Source organism: Acanthaster planci, unplaced genomic scaffold (assembly GCF_054643075.1).
Source record: "Acanthaster planci isolate LZ-2023a unplaced genomic scaffold, COTS_SCS Contig78, whole genome shotgun sequence".
NCBI classification, from domain to species: Eukaryota; Metazoa; Echinodermata; class Asteroidea; order Valvatida; family Acanthasteridae; genus Acanthaster; species Acanthaster planci.
Window position 1 is genome coordinate 310 of NW_028257700.1, and position 19653 is coordinate 19962.

At 41.5% G+C, this 19653-nt stretch overlaps 2 protein-coding genes across 2 annotated transcripts; both read left to right on the forward strand.

Moving 5' to 3' along the window:
• The first annotated feature begins 218 nt into the window (after positions 1-218).
• On the forward strand, positions 219-7731 carry LOC147795312 (uncharacterized). The gene is made up of 2 exons (XM_087132085.1): positions 219-2007; positions 4277-7731. The coding sequence occupies exons 1-2, from the start codon at positions 1848-1850 to the stop codon at positions 4705-4707; spliced, it is 591 nt and encodes a 196-aa protein (XP_086988211.1). The 5' UTR covers positions 219-1847; the 3' UTR covers positions 4708-7731.
• Positions 7732-9913: 2182 nt separating this feature from the next.
• Positions 9914-19263, forward strand: LOC147795313 (NACHT, LRR and PYD domains-containing protein 3-like). Its single transcript, XM_087132081.1, has 4 exons — positions 9914-10566; positions 11648-11712; positions 12325-12582; positions 14155-19263. Exons 2-4 carry the CDS (start codon positions 11649-11651, stop codon positions 16719-16721), a joined length of 2889 nt encoding a protein of 962 aa, XP_086988207.1. The 5' UTR covers positions 9914-10566; position 11648; the 3' UTR covers positions 16722-19263.
• Positions 19264-19653: the final 390 nt, after the last annotated feature.

Consider the following 19653-nt stretch of genomic DNA (forward strand, 5'->3'; position numbering starts at 1 on the left):
TAACCACTTCCTGCCGGGGACTCGGGATCAGGAGACGTATGGTTTATATGGGTGGCCAGGGGTCTCCGAACTCGGACAAAGGAAACAGGCCCCTGTAACAAAAGACCGTACTCCGAACAAAAGACCAGGCTGCTGGGCATTACTGGAATTTTTCACTCTCAAAAGTGGTGATAATCCAGCCTTGTTTTGAAACTCTATACCAGGGTTTGGGGCATTGAGAGTGAGCAGATTACCACCGGGGACAAAAGCGCTCCACCACCGCAGCGATGAGCCACACAGCACCGCTGCACGCTAATCTGGCCCCTATTGAAAAGAGGTCAGCAGTGCACTGAGCCAGGTTCGTGAACAAAAGACAGTTATATAACACCGCACAATATGGGCTCTGTTTACAAGGCTGCAGGCCTGGCTGAAATACTCGGGCGTCAATGAAGGTCCCCTACCAACTTAGAGTAGTGCCTGAAGATTACTTCGTGCGGCTATAAACGACCGTTAAATGAAATGACGAATTTTTGAAGGATTTTGAAAGCGGAAAAAATGATAGTCATGCCGGCCCAGCATCATCAACATTGAAAAATGCCCCGGCACGAAGTGGTTAAGGGTCCAGTGTACTGTGTTCTGTGTCATGTGCATGTCTCACTTCATAATGATTAACCACTTCGCACCACAGGACATGTTACCATTCAGTGAATTCCTGTGACAGTTAACGTGGAGGATGTTTTAACCCAAAAAGAGGGCGGAGAAACCCCCACCCTCAACAGTTTTTCCTGATATCGCCGCAGTGCATTTTTTTCAGAAGTTGAGCTTTGCAGTCATTTTGACACCAGTTTTGCAAAAATTGAACATACTGTTCTTGTGCAGCGTGCATTTTTCGGAGACGTGTCAGCCAAAAATGTATACTTTTTCCGCTGCGGTGCTCAATGCATACAGACTGGCATGCATGTAGCCTTGAAGTTCAAATGACCTTATCAATAAAACTAAGCGTCTGAGTGAGTTCAGACTAGTTTGTAATGATGTGGAGTGCCTTTACATGCATGCCAAGTTAAAACAAAAATCAGGCTCTTTCAAGTTCTTGTGGGGGAGATGTTATCCATCCACCCCCCTTTCCCCCGTGAAATAGGCAAAATAAGCTGGCTCTTTTTCAAACGTCTTGGTAAATTCACCATTGCACTGCCGGATGATGTCCATGATTGTCCCAAATTTGGGGTGTCGTAGTGTCAGATTTACGAAAAAGCTATGATGCAGTGAGAAATGTCACTTAACAGTTCACCACTACTAGTCAGTATTTATATAAGTCCAATTTTCTGGAGGACTGTCATTGCAGTATGTTGGTGTCCTAAGAACTTGGTATGCACAGGTGAAAATAATAGTGCATGCCAGATGGTGCAACACGGAGTGGTAGCGATTGTAAAAAGTCGGTATTTTCCACTGACATTATTTTTGTGCCGGGGACAGGTTTTCCATAGAATAATACCAATATCGGGGTTCCTGGGGCCTGGAAAAGACATGGAAATTTGTTTTCATTTTCCAGGCCTGGAAAAGTTGTGGAATTTTGTTAAAATGACCAAAGTCATGGAAAAGTAGTGGAATTTTTCAAACACTGTGTTTGATTTCTATTATCAGAAATGAGTGCATAAAATGCATGAGTTTATTCGCAGCTTTAAAAGTCTGCATAGTCCAAGAAATTGCTTTATTTGGTCGTGGATTTTCATAATTTCGTCATGGAAAAGTCATGGAATTTAATTGTCCTTCAGGGGCAGGAATCCTGCCATCGGCAACTTCTCAAATGACTCGGGTCAATCGCAAGTTGGTAATTTCTCAGATATTCTGGTCTCCTATTTGCCTCAGGCATGAAGCTAGACTTGCCCAAGTCCAGCGTAACCGAAGACTCCTCGTCCATCTGGGGTAAAGGCAATAACGTCCCAGCCAGGATGCTGATGCGAAGGGGAGGGGGGGCCCTGCCCCTCCCTGTCTTTGCCACCAACGCCAGCTCCCCAAGGAACTCGCCAGGTGAGATTTGAGAGCTTGTTTGTCCAGTTAGGACTGGCGCCAATCTCGCTAGAAACCAGGTTGAGGTAAACGCCGTCTTCCTCACACTGTAACATTCGAGTGACTCGCCCAACTTCAAATAGGGATAGTTTTTTCTTTGATCAATCCAAGCTTCACGTGACCCCCCCAACCTGATGACCTACGTTATACTTAACGTCTGAAAGGGTTTATGAGGAATGATGTCGTAATGTGATGAGTTTTCATTTTGGAGTGGTACACCGTAGTTACTGCTGTAAGACCTTGATACAGTGATCTTGTGCGAGGAACTTCACTTCAGTTAGCTCTTTTCGCCAAGAGGATAATTGGTCACTTGTATCAGAAGTAGACATTGCCCTGACCTTGTAATGCTTAAAGAGACGAATCCTTTGACTTGAGGAATGAGAACCTTGATTAACCCTCCTATGCTGAAGTCACTCTTTGGGTCACTTGGTAAACACCTCAAAGAAGCACAGCTGTGTTGTGTTGTGCACTGCACCAACATGCAAGAGAGTAACCTTGGGCTCTTGTCCATATTTGTGCTGTAAAACTAAAGGAGGGTTTGAAGCAAGGCAATTTTGCCCACATTCCTACCACCTAAGTAGCCTCCTAAAATTGTCATTGATGAGAGCAAGGCTTAGCCAGGTTTAGACATCTACGTCGAAGGCCTCTTACAGTGCATTCCCTTTATGGCGCTCTCAAAGGTACCTAACAGAATTGAGCATTATAACCGAACAGCGCTATAACCAACAGGACTTCTGTGTACACGTACATGTATAGATTCATGTATCTACATTTACATGTATGTCATGTAAGTAAATTTTATTTACATGTATTGGCCGATGTATGTGCCTCGTATCTGTTTATCTCGACGTTTTCATGACGTTGATTTTTAAAAAAAACAAATTTCTTCAAAAACCGCCACGGGACCTCGTGCATGCTGCATCGCGGCACACGCACTGCGTCTACACCCACTGCGACATCCTGACTGCTACTGCGTATCCCATTCATGGACAATCCAATCGCTGACTTTTGCCAATAACCATGGATCATAGAAAGAGATATGTCATCAGAAAACCCAAGTGAAAACAGACCTGTCATGTCACACCGAACACAATCGGTGAAAAGACGAGATTTGCTACACGAAGATACACGTACAGTTTAAGCTGCTGATTTTTATATCTCGGTGGAAAGAAACTTTCAGGTGAAAAATACTAAACTAAAATACAAAAGTCACAGAATGTAACAGAATGAGCCGTAAGTTTTATGCAGAAATCAATGTCACAGGACGAAATAAAGAAGTCGCAGTCATTAGTTTTCAATAATGTGTATGCATAGTCAGTAAGGATGGCATCCCTACAGAAACCACTCATGCACATCATTTTGACAAAACAGGTGTTCACTTTGTCATTTGTTGTTTAAAATGTTGTCCATTCATGGGTCATTTTTGCTTGGTGGAGAGTGCTTTTGTGTGTGACTTTTGATTCAGTAACCAAGTCGCTGTGCATGTCAATTTATTCTTTGTTATAAAGATAATCACTTACTTTTGGGCATGTGATTAGTAAGGGGTATTGCAGCATACCTGTGTACAAACATTGTTTATTTCTATGGAGCGAATTTTTATGTGTGGCCTTTGACAGAAGTGGCAAGTTTCTCTTGCTGTTCAGTGTATGTGTGCTGTAGTATCTCAATGTTGATTATTTATGTCCCAAACTACTGTACACCACGAGAATAAATAAAAAGTGGGAAAATAATCACTACAATGTCGCCACAGCAAAGCCACGGGGCCGCGGCTCACCATGGTGAGCACGTGTTCGCGATCACGCTGCGTGGACACGCAGGGCGTGTCTGCACTCTGTGTGATTGCTAAACTACTGGTGTCTAGGATACCCGGCCTATTGCGGCAGCCTTGCGATGCGGTTTCATATGCGTTGATTTTCGAAGATTCTGATTTACCAAGGTAAAGAGAGTGCTGTAACCGGAATCATTTCACACGCTTTGTATGGTTCTCGTGGCCAAAAATTGTGAGCATTAAATCCAGAAAAGCATTGTAAATGGGAGTGCTATAACCACATAACAATGTACACAGTGAATGGGCATGCAGCTGGGTTAAATGAAAATAGAGCGTTACATCGGAGTGCTATAACAGGAATCTATTGTGGTTAATGACACTGCAATGCACTGAAAGCCACAATCAAAACTTCTCAATTTCAACCATCCTGGATATTGACAGCATTTCAACTCTCTCTGTCAGATTCCCAGCTGGCATCGAGGCCCGGGATTGCAGCCACAGCTGGACGCAACTTGGTCCAAGCGGAGGTTGTCATTGAGCCCCCGCCTCCCAACATGCGCAAGGCACGCCGCAAGAAACGGCGCGACCGTTCCCACCGCCGTGCGCACCTCCTCCCCTTGCGTGGGCCCAGCGGCCGTGAGACGCCCATGGATGATCGTTTTATACTTGGCGATGACATCGAGGACATCCCCAGCAACGGCGGTGAGACCATTGGCCGAAGAGCCCGGAATTCCATCCCTGGTGAGATCCCTGACCTCCCAGGCAACGGTCTTCCACGGGGGTCAAGCGTTCCCAAACTCCCAGAGATTCAGCGACGGCGTCAGGTCAGTATCATAGCACCCCCAGTTGACTACGATCTTCCCAGCTCCTTGTCCATTGATTCAGTGGTATGATAACGCTTCTGACACCAGAAATTGAATTTCCATCGGCTTTGAGCATAAACTGTAGAGGGCAGTATTCTATTCATTAGTGCTCGTCATGGGATTAACTTCATGCTGGCTTCAACCCCGAACTGGCCCGTGAGCAGAGCAGCATGCAAAGTAATCCAGGTCATCTTGACCCCAAGAACTTTTCAAATGGACAAAGTGGAGGAGATGCTGCAAAGCTTGAGTGGAATCTCATAACAGTAATAAAAGGGAAACGAAGTACAGGTTTGTCACCGTTCTCCCTGGCTCATTTCAACCAGCAATATAAACGATGGAGAGCAATTCTGCACTCTTATTTTTATCACCAGAGGTAGCCCAACCGATTTTTTAACTTGTGCAGCTCAAATTTGATCATGGTGGTCTTGGTTTCAGACACACGTTGTGCCTAATATATGCAGGGTTTATTAAGCGCCTACAGAAAAAAATTGTTTCATGGGGTTTTTTAATTCCTGGTTTACGGTCCAGGTGCTCAGTGTGCCAAATGTGTGCTCATCACCATTTCAGTATTAGTAAAATAATTTGCTGTGTGCAGAACTATGGTATTTTCCGTCCATATTTTGCCAAAAGTGTACAAACTGTTAAAAGTATCTGTTTTTTTCAAATCGTAGTGGACAGGGTTTATAATTAAGTCATCATTTCATGTTGAGTAGAAACACCACATTGAAGTCTACTAACTCACTTTGTATTTTTAAAGCTAGAAATGTGCCTTCAGAATATTGAGAAACATTGTGCTATTCTCTGTACATAAATATGAATTTTTTTTGTATTTTGGTACGCGTAGTAGTTATTTATTGTCGGCAATTGGAAAAGCCAGACTGATTTTTTTCACTCCACATTTACATGTATATGTATGGAGGCATGCTTAAATCCAACTATGCATTTTGTATTCATTCGATCAGGACAAAACTCATTTGATCATGTACTATGCATTTGAAAGCAACTCGTTTTACACCATGCTTGTAGCCTATCCTCATGTATATATCTGTACTTTATTCAACAGTACGGTGTAGTTCCAAAATGTTTGGAATCCCTTTGTTGTAGTGGAGTACCTTTCAAGTATAAGCTTACTGCCAAATGTTGGAGTGGTTAGAAGGGAAAAAAGTTGGAGAGCATGGGCATCCGATGTTAATTGCACAAAGGGAAGATTTCAAAATAATGGGAAGACTTCAGACTCATTAAGTTTTGAAGCGCTTCGGACAAGAGCACTCGAAAAGATTTGGGACCAAGTATCTTTTCACATGGCATTGAACTCCTTACTCGAAAAAAAAACACTCAACTGTAATGCTGATGTTATTCATAGACAGTACTTTATACACTTGTTCTTTGTCTTCCAAAGTTGGCAAGGTAGCTAATATCAGAACATGGTGCTGTTAGACCCTGTGCTTATCCAGGTTTTGGGTCCAGGGGGTGGGGAATAAAATCATACCTTTTTGAAAAACGACAGTCCAACTATTCTTGTCTGTAGTTTGAATAAAATGATCTAACACTTCATTTTCTTATCAAGTTGTTAAACTCTTTGGCAGTCAAAACTGGACAAAGCAGAAGTTACGTCAGTTTTGCCCCTGAAATGGAGATTGATTTATTTAAACCCAGAAATCACTTTGTAGTTTCAATCTAGTTATGGCCACTGCACTGCTGTAATTGAACAGGTTGCAAAGTGCTCAAGGCATAGCAATGTTTTCAAGCCATCAGTGAAGCACTGCTGGCGTGACAGTACTATCTTAATCGACCTCCTTTTACTTTGTTTGGTGTCATACTTGGCTTAATGGTTGACTCCATGTATAGAGCATCAAAGAACAAAATTAAAAAAGAAACTTCAAAAGAGAGGAGACAAATGCAAATAAAGAGTATTCATGTAGACAAGATGTGCATGTTGTATGCAACATCAAAGATCGGTGGCCAGTGTAAGACTTCATAAAAGACCTTTTTTGTACTTAAAGCACATACGACAGTACACAAGTTTTGTTTCGTATGGTCGGACTAAGTTAGCTAAAAAATTAGATTTTGTAATTTTTTTGATTTGTAAATGCTTTAAAAATTGGTGTCCATTATGACTGAAGGAAATGTGACGAACATTGTAAACGTTTCATTATGAAGTTACCTCACTGGCTGCTGTTCATGTTTATTCAAGATGAAAGTTTAGACTGAGCCCATTCAGAACAGGGTAGCTTACAAAGATAAGATTTGTAATGATTTTTTTTTTATGTGGCGACGCCAGATTTGAAGGTTACTTACTGAAACTGTAACTCTAACTTTCTGCTTTCTATTTGTGATGAGTTTGAGTTGGTTTAAGTTTGTTTCAGTATTTTGTCAATTTCGGAGCGGACTCTGTCCCCACAATATTTTGTGTCCTAAGAGTAACCAACATTCAACAGGTGTTCCTCACAGAGAGCAAAAGCCGCTGCAATCTGCTCGCTGACTGCAGTGACCAAATACAATGTACAAAATTGAAAATGCTGGAAGGCCTGGCTTTTCGAAAAGCAGCATTTGATCACTGGAATCCTTCTCAAAGTGAACGAATAATAATGGATCGATTCATGGGGAGGGGGTCTTCCGAAAGAATCACAGGGCAAAATAGTGAAAGGCGTTTTTGGAGTCGTGTGATTGTATAAAGTTTGTAGTTACTTTAATTCGAGTGTATTCATCTTTAATTTCTTTAGATGGTCAGTTTGAACTTGGCCTGTTATAATGGTTAGAGTTCTATGTGTAAAGTCTTACAATGTATGTACAATGTATAAACTGAAAAATTTTACATGCAGTTGTCATCTGCAAATTTTAAAATCTTTTCAGAAATGCAAGTGTTGTGGCACGTGTTGGAGCACGTAAGAACGACGTTTTTAATACATTTTTAATATTTCCCAAATCCTGCATCTAATTTTTTTCCGGAATTGTGAAACCTTTAACAGTAGGCCCGCAGAGGCATAGTCTTCTGTTTCCCACAGTAAGGAGTGAATGCCACAATAAAAGAGTCTCAGTGGCCGTTTCTGTGCACGATTTGGCTATGACTTGTTTTTTATCACCTATAGCCCGCTGAATTGATGGACATTGGTTAATCTGTTGAAAGTGCACACCTGCTGCAGTCAGTCAAATGGTCAAATGTAATCCAGAAACCTGTCGATCCGGCCTCCTTATTTGATGATTAGCCAGCTGTCTTTCCACACTTGTGATGCAAACCTTGTCACATTGCTAATCACAGCTCCAATTTTATTTTCTTTCTTTTATTCAATGCGTGGATGAAACCCCGTTGTGTGATTAACTTCAGATTACTTGACCAACTATATGTATTTTCAAGATGTATTTTTGCGTTGGGGAGATGTTAATTATATATAACAGGTTTGCCATTACCCAACGTATAAAAAAAAAAAATACATCTTGAAAATTGTTCGCGGTACCCGCTGCTCCATTTGACTCGGACCGGCCAGCCGATCCCGGCAAGCTCGGTGGTCGAGTGGTTAAGACATCTGCACTAGTAAGCAGGAGGTCGTGGGTTCGAGTCCCACCCGAGTAAGCTTGTGAGGTTTTTTCGCAAGCTCTCGGACAAGCACTGAGCATACAGTGCTTATTAATATACGTTGGGTAAGGGCAAAAACCTGTTATATATAATCAACTATATGTACATGTGTATTTGGACCGATTCGTGATGCGCCCAACATATTGTGAACTGTACCTGTAATCATGCTGGGGCAGCGGCGTTAGTGGGCTAGCTCCTTACACGAAATAGTTGGGCGTATTGCGGTAAACACGAAGCAACCATTACGAAAGTAACGATCTCTTTAACTGATGAAGACATTTGGGAATTCCATGCTGATGGCCCTAATGGCGCAAGAAAAACGGTATGTCGTTTCTCGCAAGCACAACTTGGAGTATCGACCTTGTCCTCCATTTGCTCTTTATCGTGGACGCGAACATTGCCATGAGATAAAATTATACTTCACACTCATCCTGGATAACACGAGGTAATCTTGGCTGACAGGGTTACGTTCTGTTGCTCTCCTGCGCTACAATGCCAGGACCGGACACCAATCTTTAAGTTCGTCGTCATAGCCCGGAAGCGTTCCTGAGATTTGTTCTCTGTCCTTTTGAAGAAATGCCAGAGGACGTCAAGGTGCATCCTCCCGTGGACTTGCATTTCGGCTTCGTCTCTGTCTCCCAATTCACATATAACTATATGATTTTAACCCCTTTTCTTTTAACCTGTTAGCTCAATAACAAGTTAGCCGACAAATCATGGAACCCTGCCTGTATATACTTGCCAGCGACGCAAATGTTTTTGTATTCAGTTTGAGAAGCCTAATTCCGAATCAAGGCCTTCTCAATTCTGAAACGTTTCCTCCTCAAGCGTTCTACAGGACTGGCAAGTATACGACTCAATTAAAAAACATCTAGGTTACCTGGTACACCGATATCAGCTAGACAAGTGATCAATGACAATTCGCAGCGTGGACGGATCTATGAGGCAGTGCTATGAGGATAGACTTTGATGAGAATGAAGGGTTTGTGTACATTGCGCGGCAATAGACGTGAGTGGACGTTTTGTTATAAATGCAAAGTCTACGTTTTCAGAGTAAGCGAGTAAGTTGAATTGTCACCAAAAAACTCAGTTTGATGCCAAAATTAGAGTAATTGCTCGATCGCTGGATCGGCATAGCGGAATAATACCCAGCATATACAGTTCCATCGTGCAGCAGATGGGTGATTGGATAAGCTCGTTAAGCGTTGTCTAAGTAGTGGCGGTTGAATGCTTTCAACTTCAGCATTAATCCTACGTTATGCCCCCCTTGGTCCCGTCGATGTGGCAGCAGCAACGGGGCTCTCACCCAGGTTGGACTCGGACGCCAGCCCCTCCCTCACGTAGTATGGTCAGGGTGTCCACATGGGCTACAGATTTGGACTGACACCATAGAGTTGGATATAATAATTATAATAATCATTATTATATCCAACTCTATGACTGACACTCAGAGCCAAACAAATTTTGGATCTTCTCAAAGTCGAGGGCAATCTCTCCCCACCACGCCCACTAAGAACAGGTCACGCTCGATCTTTTCAAAACTTGGCATCATGTAAAGACATCCATTAGGGATTTCAACTAAATATTTGACATGCTATGGTTTTATTGTTATGATCATTAACTTTTTGAAGTTCAGGCGTAGGGCGCGTGTCAGCCCGCGTGGATCGACCACACGTGTCAATAGGAAAACAATTAACGAAATAAAGAATTCATTATTCAAAATGACGAATTAGTTTCCCACTGAATTTTAATTTCAGTGGCACGAGTGGACTTTCGTAGATTTTCGCTGTTCCATATCTCTGAGAAAAGTCCAAAGGACAATCTTGCGGTTCGACGGGTACGGTATTTGTTTACATGCACTACAGGCGCGGCATGCGGATTGGAGCAAGGAAAAAAGATACGAACACTATAGGCCCTACGTGTGTCGTCACCAAGATCGTATCTTTGGTCATATATCACCGAGTCGACTTTGGCCAATGGGCTAATGACAAATCGAAAGATCTGCGGGTGACTAGTAGTGCTGTTCCGTGGACATATCCGATCGGTGTTGTCTCCACTCCGGATCATTGCTCCACGATGGATCCGTTAACAAGGCCCTACGTATACATGTACTACTACGTCTACTACTCCGTTGATAGACTACATGGATCGCACTTAAGAGATGCACTTTATTTGAATTGTTAATTTCAGTCAGTAGACGTTTTCAGGTGAGCATAGGCTTATTTGACATCACGGATAGCATCAAAAGGCAGGCCATTTGCAGTGACCCATATGGTGCTGTACGTAAACTTGATCCATTCTGCACGCAATTAAAGGTAAGTATTGAGAATTTTATAAGGCCTAGACTAGCTCTACTAAGTGGAGCGTTAGTATTCCTCTTTCAACGATTTTAGACGGGATCGTCATAAGTCTATGTTAGTCTGACAATCGCGTCCAAAATCGTTAAAAGAGGAATATTAACGCTCCACTTAGAGCTAGGCCTACGAACACTCTTTCAAAGGTTTTATTTGAATGGAACTGGACATATCTGAAGGCCACACCTCTGTGGTCATCTTACTGCCTCAGACTATGGAGGTATTTCTTCCTCCATACTCGGACTGAACCAATGAAGGGTTCCTTATTTGCCCATTAAAATCCCAAGTTACTCCATGGCTTGAAGCAGATGTAGGGGCTGGGATGACACACTCACTCTCAGGCCATTTATTCCACCTATGCACTGCCCTTTGGCTTTGTTGAGTATTTGCTTCCAGCTGACATCAAGGCTTGATCTGGACATGGCTAAAATGACCCCTGGTACCCTGGAACATTGAATGGGTAAAGTTCCATATACAGCCACCAGTATTTTTTCCCTATGGTGACTTTAGGCCATCAGAAAGCAAAAACGTGTCCAGAAAAGATCAATTTAGGAGTGAAAAAATCAAGACATTTACTAAGAAAACACTTAAAATTTTTCAGACCAGTCCCATAGGGTTTGTGCACGAGGTGTCAAGTGGCGTCTGTATGTGGAACTTTTTTCCATTGAATCTTGATTATAACATCTAAATTTGATACATGATTCTGTAGGTTTGATTAGGACCGCTCCTTTTTCTTCTCGTTTCTAGTCTAGGGAGGTGCACGTACATGTAGTTTACCCTTTTGTCATAAGAGAAGTCTTGTAGACTTGATATAAGCTGTAAATACATTTTATACATGGAAATATCCAAAAAAGTCCTCAGTTTTAATATGAAAATGATAAACTGCAAAACCAAAAACTGTGGCACGCTTCACCATTGACCAAAAAAAACGATTCAGAAGTGCACTGTCATAAGAGAAATTTACATCTAAGTCAGGGATATGTTTTTCCACAACTGCTCGCTTCTTAATTCACTGCTTGATAAATTGATCAATTCCCAACAGAATGGCTGACTGGGACGGAGGAGAGAGCAGAGGAGAATGGAAGAGAAGGAGACATGAAGCACCAGGTGATGTACAGTATCTATTCAAGCTGTCGTGTAAACCCTTGTAATTTAAAATAATTGGACCTTACAGATTTGAAAATGTATTTTGAAAATGTATTTTGTCCTCTGTGACCCAACAAATAAGTTGATATCATATGTCACCCATGCACATGTGGATAAAATCCACTGCAGTCCTTAATCTTTGTTTCTGTTGGAATATCAAAGATTGCTGGGGATAATGTACAGAATAGCTCTAAATAATTGTAGTTATGGTTTTAACAATTTCATTTAATTTTTGCTTGATGCTTTCTTCTGTTTTGAGTTTCTTTTTCTTTTTCATTGAATAAATGAATGTGAGCGTATTCATTTTATTTACACAATCGTGTAGATAAAATTGTGAACAAGGAATGTTTATTTGGGGACAGTAATCTGCTGTGAAATTTTTTTTTTTACAAAAGTTGCAAGGTTAGAATTAATTACTTGAGGATGTGTGCCACACATGTATTCAAAGTCATGCATCATCTATACTATTTTAGCGATTTGGTCAGGTGCACTGCAGACAAAGTGCACATTTTAGAGTGCAGTGTTAAGATACTAATTTTTTTTTTAACTGTCAGTATTTTGTTCTCAATACAGGAGAATTGGATGATAACACACTGCTCAGCATATCTGCTCAGATTCATGCAGGTGAATGGAGGGGACTGGCTACAAGGCTTGGCTTCAGCCCAGCAGAAATCTCCGACTTTACAAGTCATTACGCCTACACCACTGATCAGATTTACCACATGCTGGTCTCGTGGAGGACGAAACATTCTGATGATGCCAGTCAGAGAGAAGCCCTCAGCAAGGCATTATGGGAGGTTGGGAACACTTATCTTGCTGATGAGCTCAGTGGTGAGTGCATGTTATATAATGACAGCAGTGTTTAAAATGAATCCTGCATTGGGATAACATTTTCCCAGGGTGATAAAAACCACGAGGAAGCCATAACCACAAGTAAAAGATGCTGCGTTGACACTACATCCTAATCCTTTTGTATATCGCACACCATGTGACTTTGAACACCGAGCATGCCAAATGCAGTGTGAATTATATTTTTTGAGCATACATTGTATCGCCGTTGATCTGCATTCTAATTCAAAAGAAAGACCGGACTGACTGAATTAAAGCATAACTTTAATTAACATTGAGGGAGTTCGAGTTTTCAAATTGTCGAAGTGGCGTTGTTGTGCATGTCAGTGAAAAAGAATGATATGATATTGTCCATTTGTGGACAACTTGAAAGTACCCTCACATACTGCATAAAGTGCGGTTGCAGAAGAAGTACCAGGCACACATTTGTATTCCATATTGAACCGTGTAACCAGCGGCACTGGTTACCCTGTCCCTCCAATGAGAAATTCTCATCAGGCAGTCATGGACTTCTAAACTCAACATTGCCACACTTACATGTACTTGATACAGTTGGGTTAAATTACCCGATCCTCTCCAAAAGGGCGATTGAGAGAGGTAGATAAGATCCAGGTTAGATCTCAATGCACCTTGCATTTCCACTTGCCATTGATCCTCCTTCCCCTTGCAGGATCCAATGTGAACAAGGTCATATGCTGTAGTGAGAAGGAGGTTATGGTGTCCAATCCCATCCAAGCAAACTTGTGAACTTTTCACAAAACTCTATACCAGGCAAGATATGGAACGGAGGGGTACCCCCCTTACCTGTCCAATCCCTATACACACTCTAGACTATTGTTACCTAACACATCCCACCTAGAAGTCTCTACAGAATTCCTGAGATTCCGATCAAACAATGACCAACACAAAGGCAGGGGGGGTTCCCTCTGTCCCATATCTTGCCTGGTATAGAGTTTTGTGAAAAGTTCACAAGTTTGCTTGGATGGGATTGGACACCGTAACTTCCTTCTCACAACAGCATATGACCTTGTTCACATTGGATCCTGCAAGGGGGATTGAAGGAGAATCAAAAACTTGACTACACTGAGACTGCTGTATGAATGCATGCTGCTGGCACTAAAGTGAATACGTCATGTGCACAATTATGTGTGTCAAAGGCATTTGCACAAGAACCAGTGCGTGAATCAATACATGTGCTGTACATGTACGCGTGCTTACTCCGTTTATTTGCATCGCACTTCCTGGTTCAAAATGATGCCACACTTCGGCATAATGGGGCGGCAGTTGTACTAAATGCCAAACTTGGTAGAGGTGTCATGCCACTGTCTTTCAAAACACTGACAGCATGGCATATATCCTGTTCAGCTAACCAGCTTGCCGTGCCAAATGCAATTCGTCAAGTTTAATAGGCTTTTCCCAAGCCGAACTCTAAAAACTGTTCTAATTAAGTTTGGCGCTGCAGTAGGACAACGCATAGCCTGTAGCCCTTGGGCAGAAGCTAGTGTAAAAATTCAAGCTGTGTGCTAAATATTTCTTTTGGATATTTTTACCCAGAACACAGTACATCTGATGAGCAATCCCAAGATGTTTCTGATTTATGTGAGAAGGAGATGAAGACACACTACAGTAAGAGAGGTAGCTTTGTGAAAATGAACCCATGGTTGGGTGAGCAAAAACACACCAGCGATATGTACGTGCACACTCAGCTGCTGTTATTGAGTGTTCCGCAGAAAACCAAAAACTCTCTGATATCACTTGAGGATATTTTACTCAGTAACAGATCTGACGGTGAATTGATCCCATTGCACATACATGTTGCTGTGTTGAGTGGGTTGGCTGGCTCAGGAAAGACCACTCTGTTTGACAAGATTGCAAGTGACTGGGCAGTTGGCTGTCCTGTATTGAAGAAGTATAAACTGGTCTTCCTCTTGAAAATGTTTGCACTGGAGCAGGGGTCAGATCTCACTGATGCAGTTTTTGACCAGCTCTTAGCTGAAGACACAAAGGTAGAGAAAAACGCTCTGTGGTCGTACATCAAGACAAACCCTCACCAAGTCCTCCTTCTGTTGGATGGCTTTGATGAATTGATGACCACCTCCCTTGATAAATCCTCATTTGGCTCCATACTGAAAATCCTGAATGGGAAGCTGTGTAGAGGTTGCACTGTACTTGTTAGTACCCGCCCCTCACACTTTCACAGATTGGTAACCAGGGATCTTGTTGGAGAACAATTTGCACATGTCAGTGTCATGGGCTTTAATAAGGAGGACATGAGGGAGTATGTGAAGAAGTTTTACTCTGATGACTCTGACCAGGCTGACGGGCTCCTTGCAAGGATCCAGTCCTCCAATCTTCTGTCTACTTTGGCAGCTAGTCCAATGCTGCTACTGTTGATGTGCTTACTGTGGAAGGACCATTCCACTCTCCCGGAAACAATGTCACGTCTTTACTTCAAGGCACTTGAATACATTGGCAAAAGAAAAAATGTGTCAAAAGAAGAAATGTCTAGAGCGGTAATTGCACTCGGCAAGGTTGGTTTGCTTGGTCTTCTTTCACAAGGTCAAATATTGTCCTTTAAAGAAAATGACTTTGAGCCAAGTGTGCTTGACATGGCTCTTAAAGCAGGTATTCTGACAAGAGAGAGAGTTGCTAAGGTATTCAGCCTTCACAACAATGTGCAATTCATCCACAAGACATTCCAGGAATTCACTGTTGCTTTATACTTGAAAGACATGTTTGAAACAAACAGAGAGACATTTCAGAAGACACTATACGAAATCATGTCAAAGGGTCCATTGGGTTTTGAGTATCTTCTGCGCTTTTGTTGTGGTGACAATGAGGCATGTACACTGGAGATAATGAAGGCATTTCAGGAGAGGTATCAGGAGGATTTATCATTGCACAAAAAGGTGGGTCTGTTGGCGCTTCACTGTTACTATGAAAGTCAGTGCACATGTTTGCCTCAAGAGTCATTCATACAATCATTTGTAACTAATACAATTGCTGTTGTACTACTTTGCACTGATGACCTTCACTCATACGCATACTTCCTGAAATGTGTTGCCAATCAAACAAAGGACTGTGGCAATGCGTACCTTGGGAATGTAGAGTTGTTACAAATTCGGTCCCCCGAATTGATAACAGGTACTTGTGTTGAAGACTTGGCATATGCCATGAGTGCAATGACGAATCTTCATGCAGCAAGGTTCATACAGTGCGGAATGACTGGTGAAGACTTTGCACATGTTGCTGAGTCACTCGCTGATTTACCCAACTTGGTTACATTGGTTCTTAATGAAAGTAACCTAGGCGGCACAGCAGCAATGTGGTGCAAGCAGTTACAGGCTTTCAAGGCCCTGCAAGATCTTGCCTTGAGTGAGTGCTCATTGAACGGCCAAGACGTGGTATTTATTGCTGAGTCACTCAGTGATGCACCCAACATGGTCAGACTGAATCTTTTCGGTAATAACCTGGGTGGTACAGCAGCATCATGGTGCAAGTATTTAAAACAGTGCAGAACCCTAACGAATCTCATTCTGGGTCACTGCTCATTGACTGGACAGGATATGGTTCATTTTGGTGAGTCACTCAGTGATTTACCCAACTTAGAAATGTTGAATCTTCCTGGTAATGACTTGGGTGGTACAGCAGCATTATGGTGCGAGAAGTTGAAGGATTTCAAGGCCCTGCAAGACCTGGCCTTGTTCAACTGTTCGTTAAATGAACAAGATGTGATAAACATTATGGAGTCACTCATTCCTTTCCCCAACGCCCTTGCATTAGATCTTTCTCGTCATAACCTGGGTGACACAGCAGCATCATGGTGCCAGCATGTCAAGCAATGCAAGACCCTGCAGGAGCTGCGCTTGCGTGAGTGCTCACTGACTGGACAGGACATGGTGCATGTCGCTGGGTCACTCCGTGATTTACCAAACTTGGTCGGCTTGTATCTTACTAACAATAACCTGGGTGGTACTGCAGCAGTGTGGTGTGAACAACTGAAGAAGTGTAAGGCACTTCGGACCCTGAATCTTCATTGCTGTGAGCTGTCACAGAAAGAAAAGATACTCATTAAGAAATCACTGAGGGACCTCAAAAAGAAAGGACTACTCATCTTGTAGACCTTAGTGAACTTTTACTGTTCTGCAGTCCTACATATGTTCGTGGTACATGACCTGTTCATGTTCGTGTACATGTACACAAAAGATATACATTATATTTATGACTTTACCACACACACTCATTTGATATCCCCTGATATTGATAATAAGGTCCATTTTACCTTTTGACCACTGTCTACTGTGCCTTGCTTCTCTGTCATTCCTGCATTTTTCACATTTTTCTCCTGCTGTGAGCCACTTGATATGAAAACTGATATGTGACATTTCTCACATCCCTAATTCCCAACACTCCTCAACCTGTAAGCACAAAATGAGAAACCACTAGCCTTTCTATTTGTCTGAAAGCTGTCTGTTTGGATTGCATGATCACAACAACCAAAAGTATAACACTTTGGAAGAACTGCATGCAGAATATCGACCTCATAGTGTTCCAGTCTTCCATTAACTACATGTATACAGTATTCCATTAACTTTATAATGTTATAGAATTAACCCCACCAGAAATGGAATCAATGTATAAATATTGCCCTGAATGTCTGTAAATTTCAGAAAACACCGTTTGCAGCATTTGTACAGCCTTTCAAGCTTTCTAGGAGACGATAGACAATGCTCAGTGTTACTGAACTCTGCAGTGAGTTGAATATAAGGATATCTTTTACAGGGAGAACAGACAGAGATATGCATGTACTATGTATAAAAAATTATGGTACTATATGTATTTTCCTCTGTAATCTGTGAATAAGGGGGAACCATATTTCTTTGTCACTACATGCCGAAAACTGAAAAGCTGTGACAGTTGTTAACAGTTGTAATGACATCTTGTGTGGTCCTTACGATGGTGTGGTGGTTGGAGATAGTAACATGTACATGTAGGTTCCAGGCTTGTCTTTTTTTTTGTAATAGACCTATATGTAAATTACAAGTTACTGAACTGAAATATGACGGGATTAGAGAGCTCTTTTTGCAATTGATTTGAAATCAGACATACAAAGAGCTAAGATTTAATTTTGTTAACAATCTGAAGCATGAAACTTGCCAGCATTTAAATCTGTATAGCTGTGGATAACTTTTCTATTGTGGTTTGCTGGTAACTGCTGCATTGAGCTTGATTAGGTTGCTTCCAAATAAGACCAACTGTATTCCATGCATATACTGCAACAATGTGTCATCACCATGTAGCTGTCTTTGAGCTGGAGAGCCGAGCTACAGATACATACAGACATGGAAGTCACTGGAAAGCTGCATAATTTATAATGTCAATTGATTTAGTACAAAAGAACTGATGACTCTTTGTGAAATTGGTCAGAGACGTGGACCTGTACCTTTGTGGTTTCGAAATGGATCTTATACACCAATTTTAGACATTTTGGAACAGAGATGCTCTGTGTTGTGCATGATGGTTGTAAGAATGTAGAAGCGAGGTTTCATCAGTTTGTTTTCACAGGTATTGGTCTATTTTATGTCGTGATCGGTGATGCTATAATTCAGGGCATGTCCTGATGGGACAGTTGTCCCTTTGTGGGGAAGGGATTTATCTATCGTGTTTTGCTTTCAAGTCTTCTGACTTCAAAATGGATTTGTTGTGGAATGCCTTTACTTTGCTTGTAACACAGTCAGTGTTAACTGTAAATAGTGATAATGTTTACTGCCTAGCAGTTTCAGAGGACAGTGAGGGAGAATGTGATACTGTTGCTGTCTCTGTTTCCAAGTGAATAAATGTATAAATGTTTTGTGGTTCACCAGTATGCCGATTCAAAAAGGTGTCTGTAAGAGTGGTTCATTTTGCCAATTTTAAACTTTTACTAGTGTCTATTTGTTGACCTAAGGAAAAATAAGAAGTAAAATTAGTCCTCTACTTAGTAATAGTGACAGAATAATTCCCAGATTGAAAAGAGAAACATGTGATTATGTGAATGTCCGCCATTCAGTACACAATTTGTTTCTGAGATAGTGTTTTCTGACGGGGCCATTTTATCTGATGCATTTTATCCGATTCACTCTGTCAAATTTAGGATTAAGTTGCCATATGCATTTGGACACTTTTGAATATTGCAGACAACTTGTTATCACGCCTAATTGTGTTTGTACGGTATTTATTCTTTTCTGGGATGCCCACAAGTAATTTGCCGTTTCCAGATAACATTTTTTGTATCTGCTGATCCGGTGAATAGATCAGTTGGAAAACCTGAGCTGAACATGGCTTTTGTATACCAAACATGTACTCAACTGGTCAGTCAAGCCTGGAATTCTTTTGTTGTCAGCAATTTGTAAACCCTTGGCCAGCACCATTAACCCTAACACTCCTCAGTCCTCCAACAGTTGAAGGATTGAGGAGTGTTAGGATTAATCTTTCTTTCACAACTGGTATTGTTCCTAAACAATTAAAGATTGCAAAAGTAATTCCTGTATATAAAAATGGCGATCCTAATATCATCAACTACCACCGACCCATTTCTATATTATCCTGTTTTTCTAAAATATTCGAAAAATGTGTGTATATATGTATTCTGAAGTTTTGAAATAAATTTAGTCTGGTAACTGACTCTCAATTTGGTTTCCGTACCAATCATACTACTACTCATGCAATCCTTGACTTTCTGGACAAGGTGTCTTGTGCTATTGATGATCCCAAACACACTCTGGGGATATTTCTCGACCTTTCTAAAGCTGTTTTAAAACAGACTTGGTTTTCTTCAAATATTTTTGGATAAACTTGATTTGAGCTGTTAAATATGTAATGCAGCATATTTCATTTAAACTGTGTGAGAAACAGAATGAGCGCTGTGCTCAGTGACAGTGAGTGACGGAACAAATCTCAGACTGAAAACAAAAACCTACAATTTACAATTTGTTTGTGAGGTAGTTTTTTGAAGGGACCAAGCATTAATCTGATCCACTCTGTCAAATTGAGGCTTAGTTGCCACTCCATTTG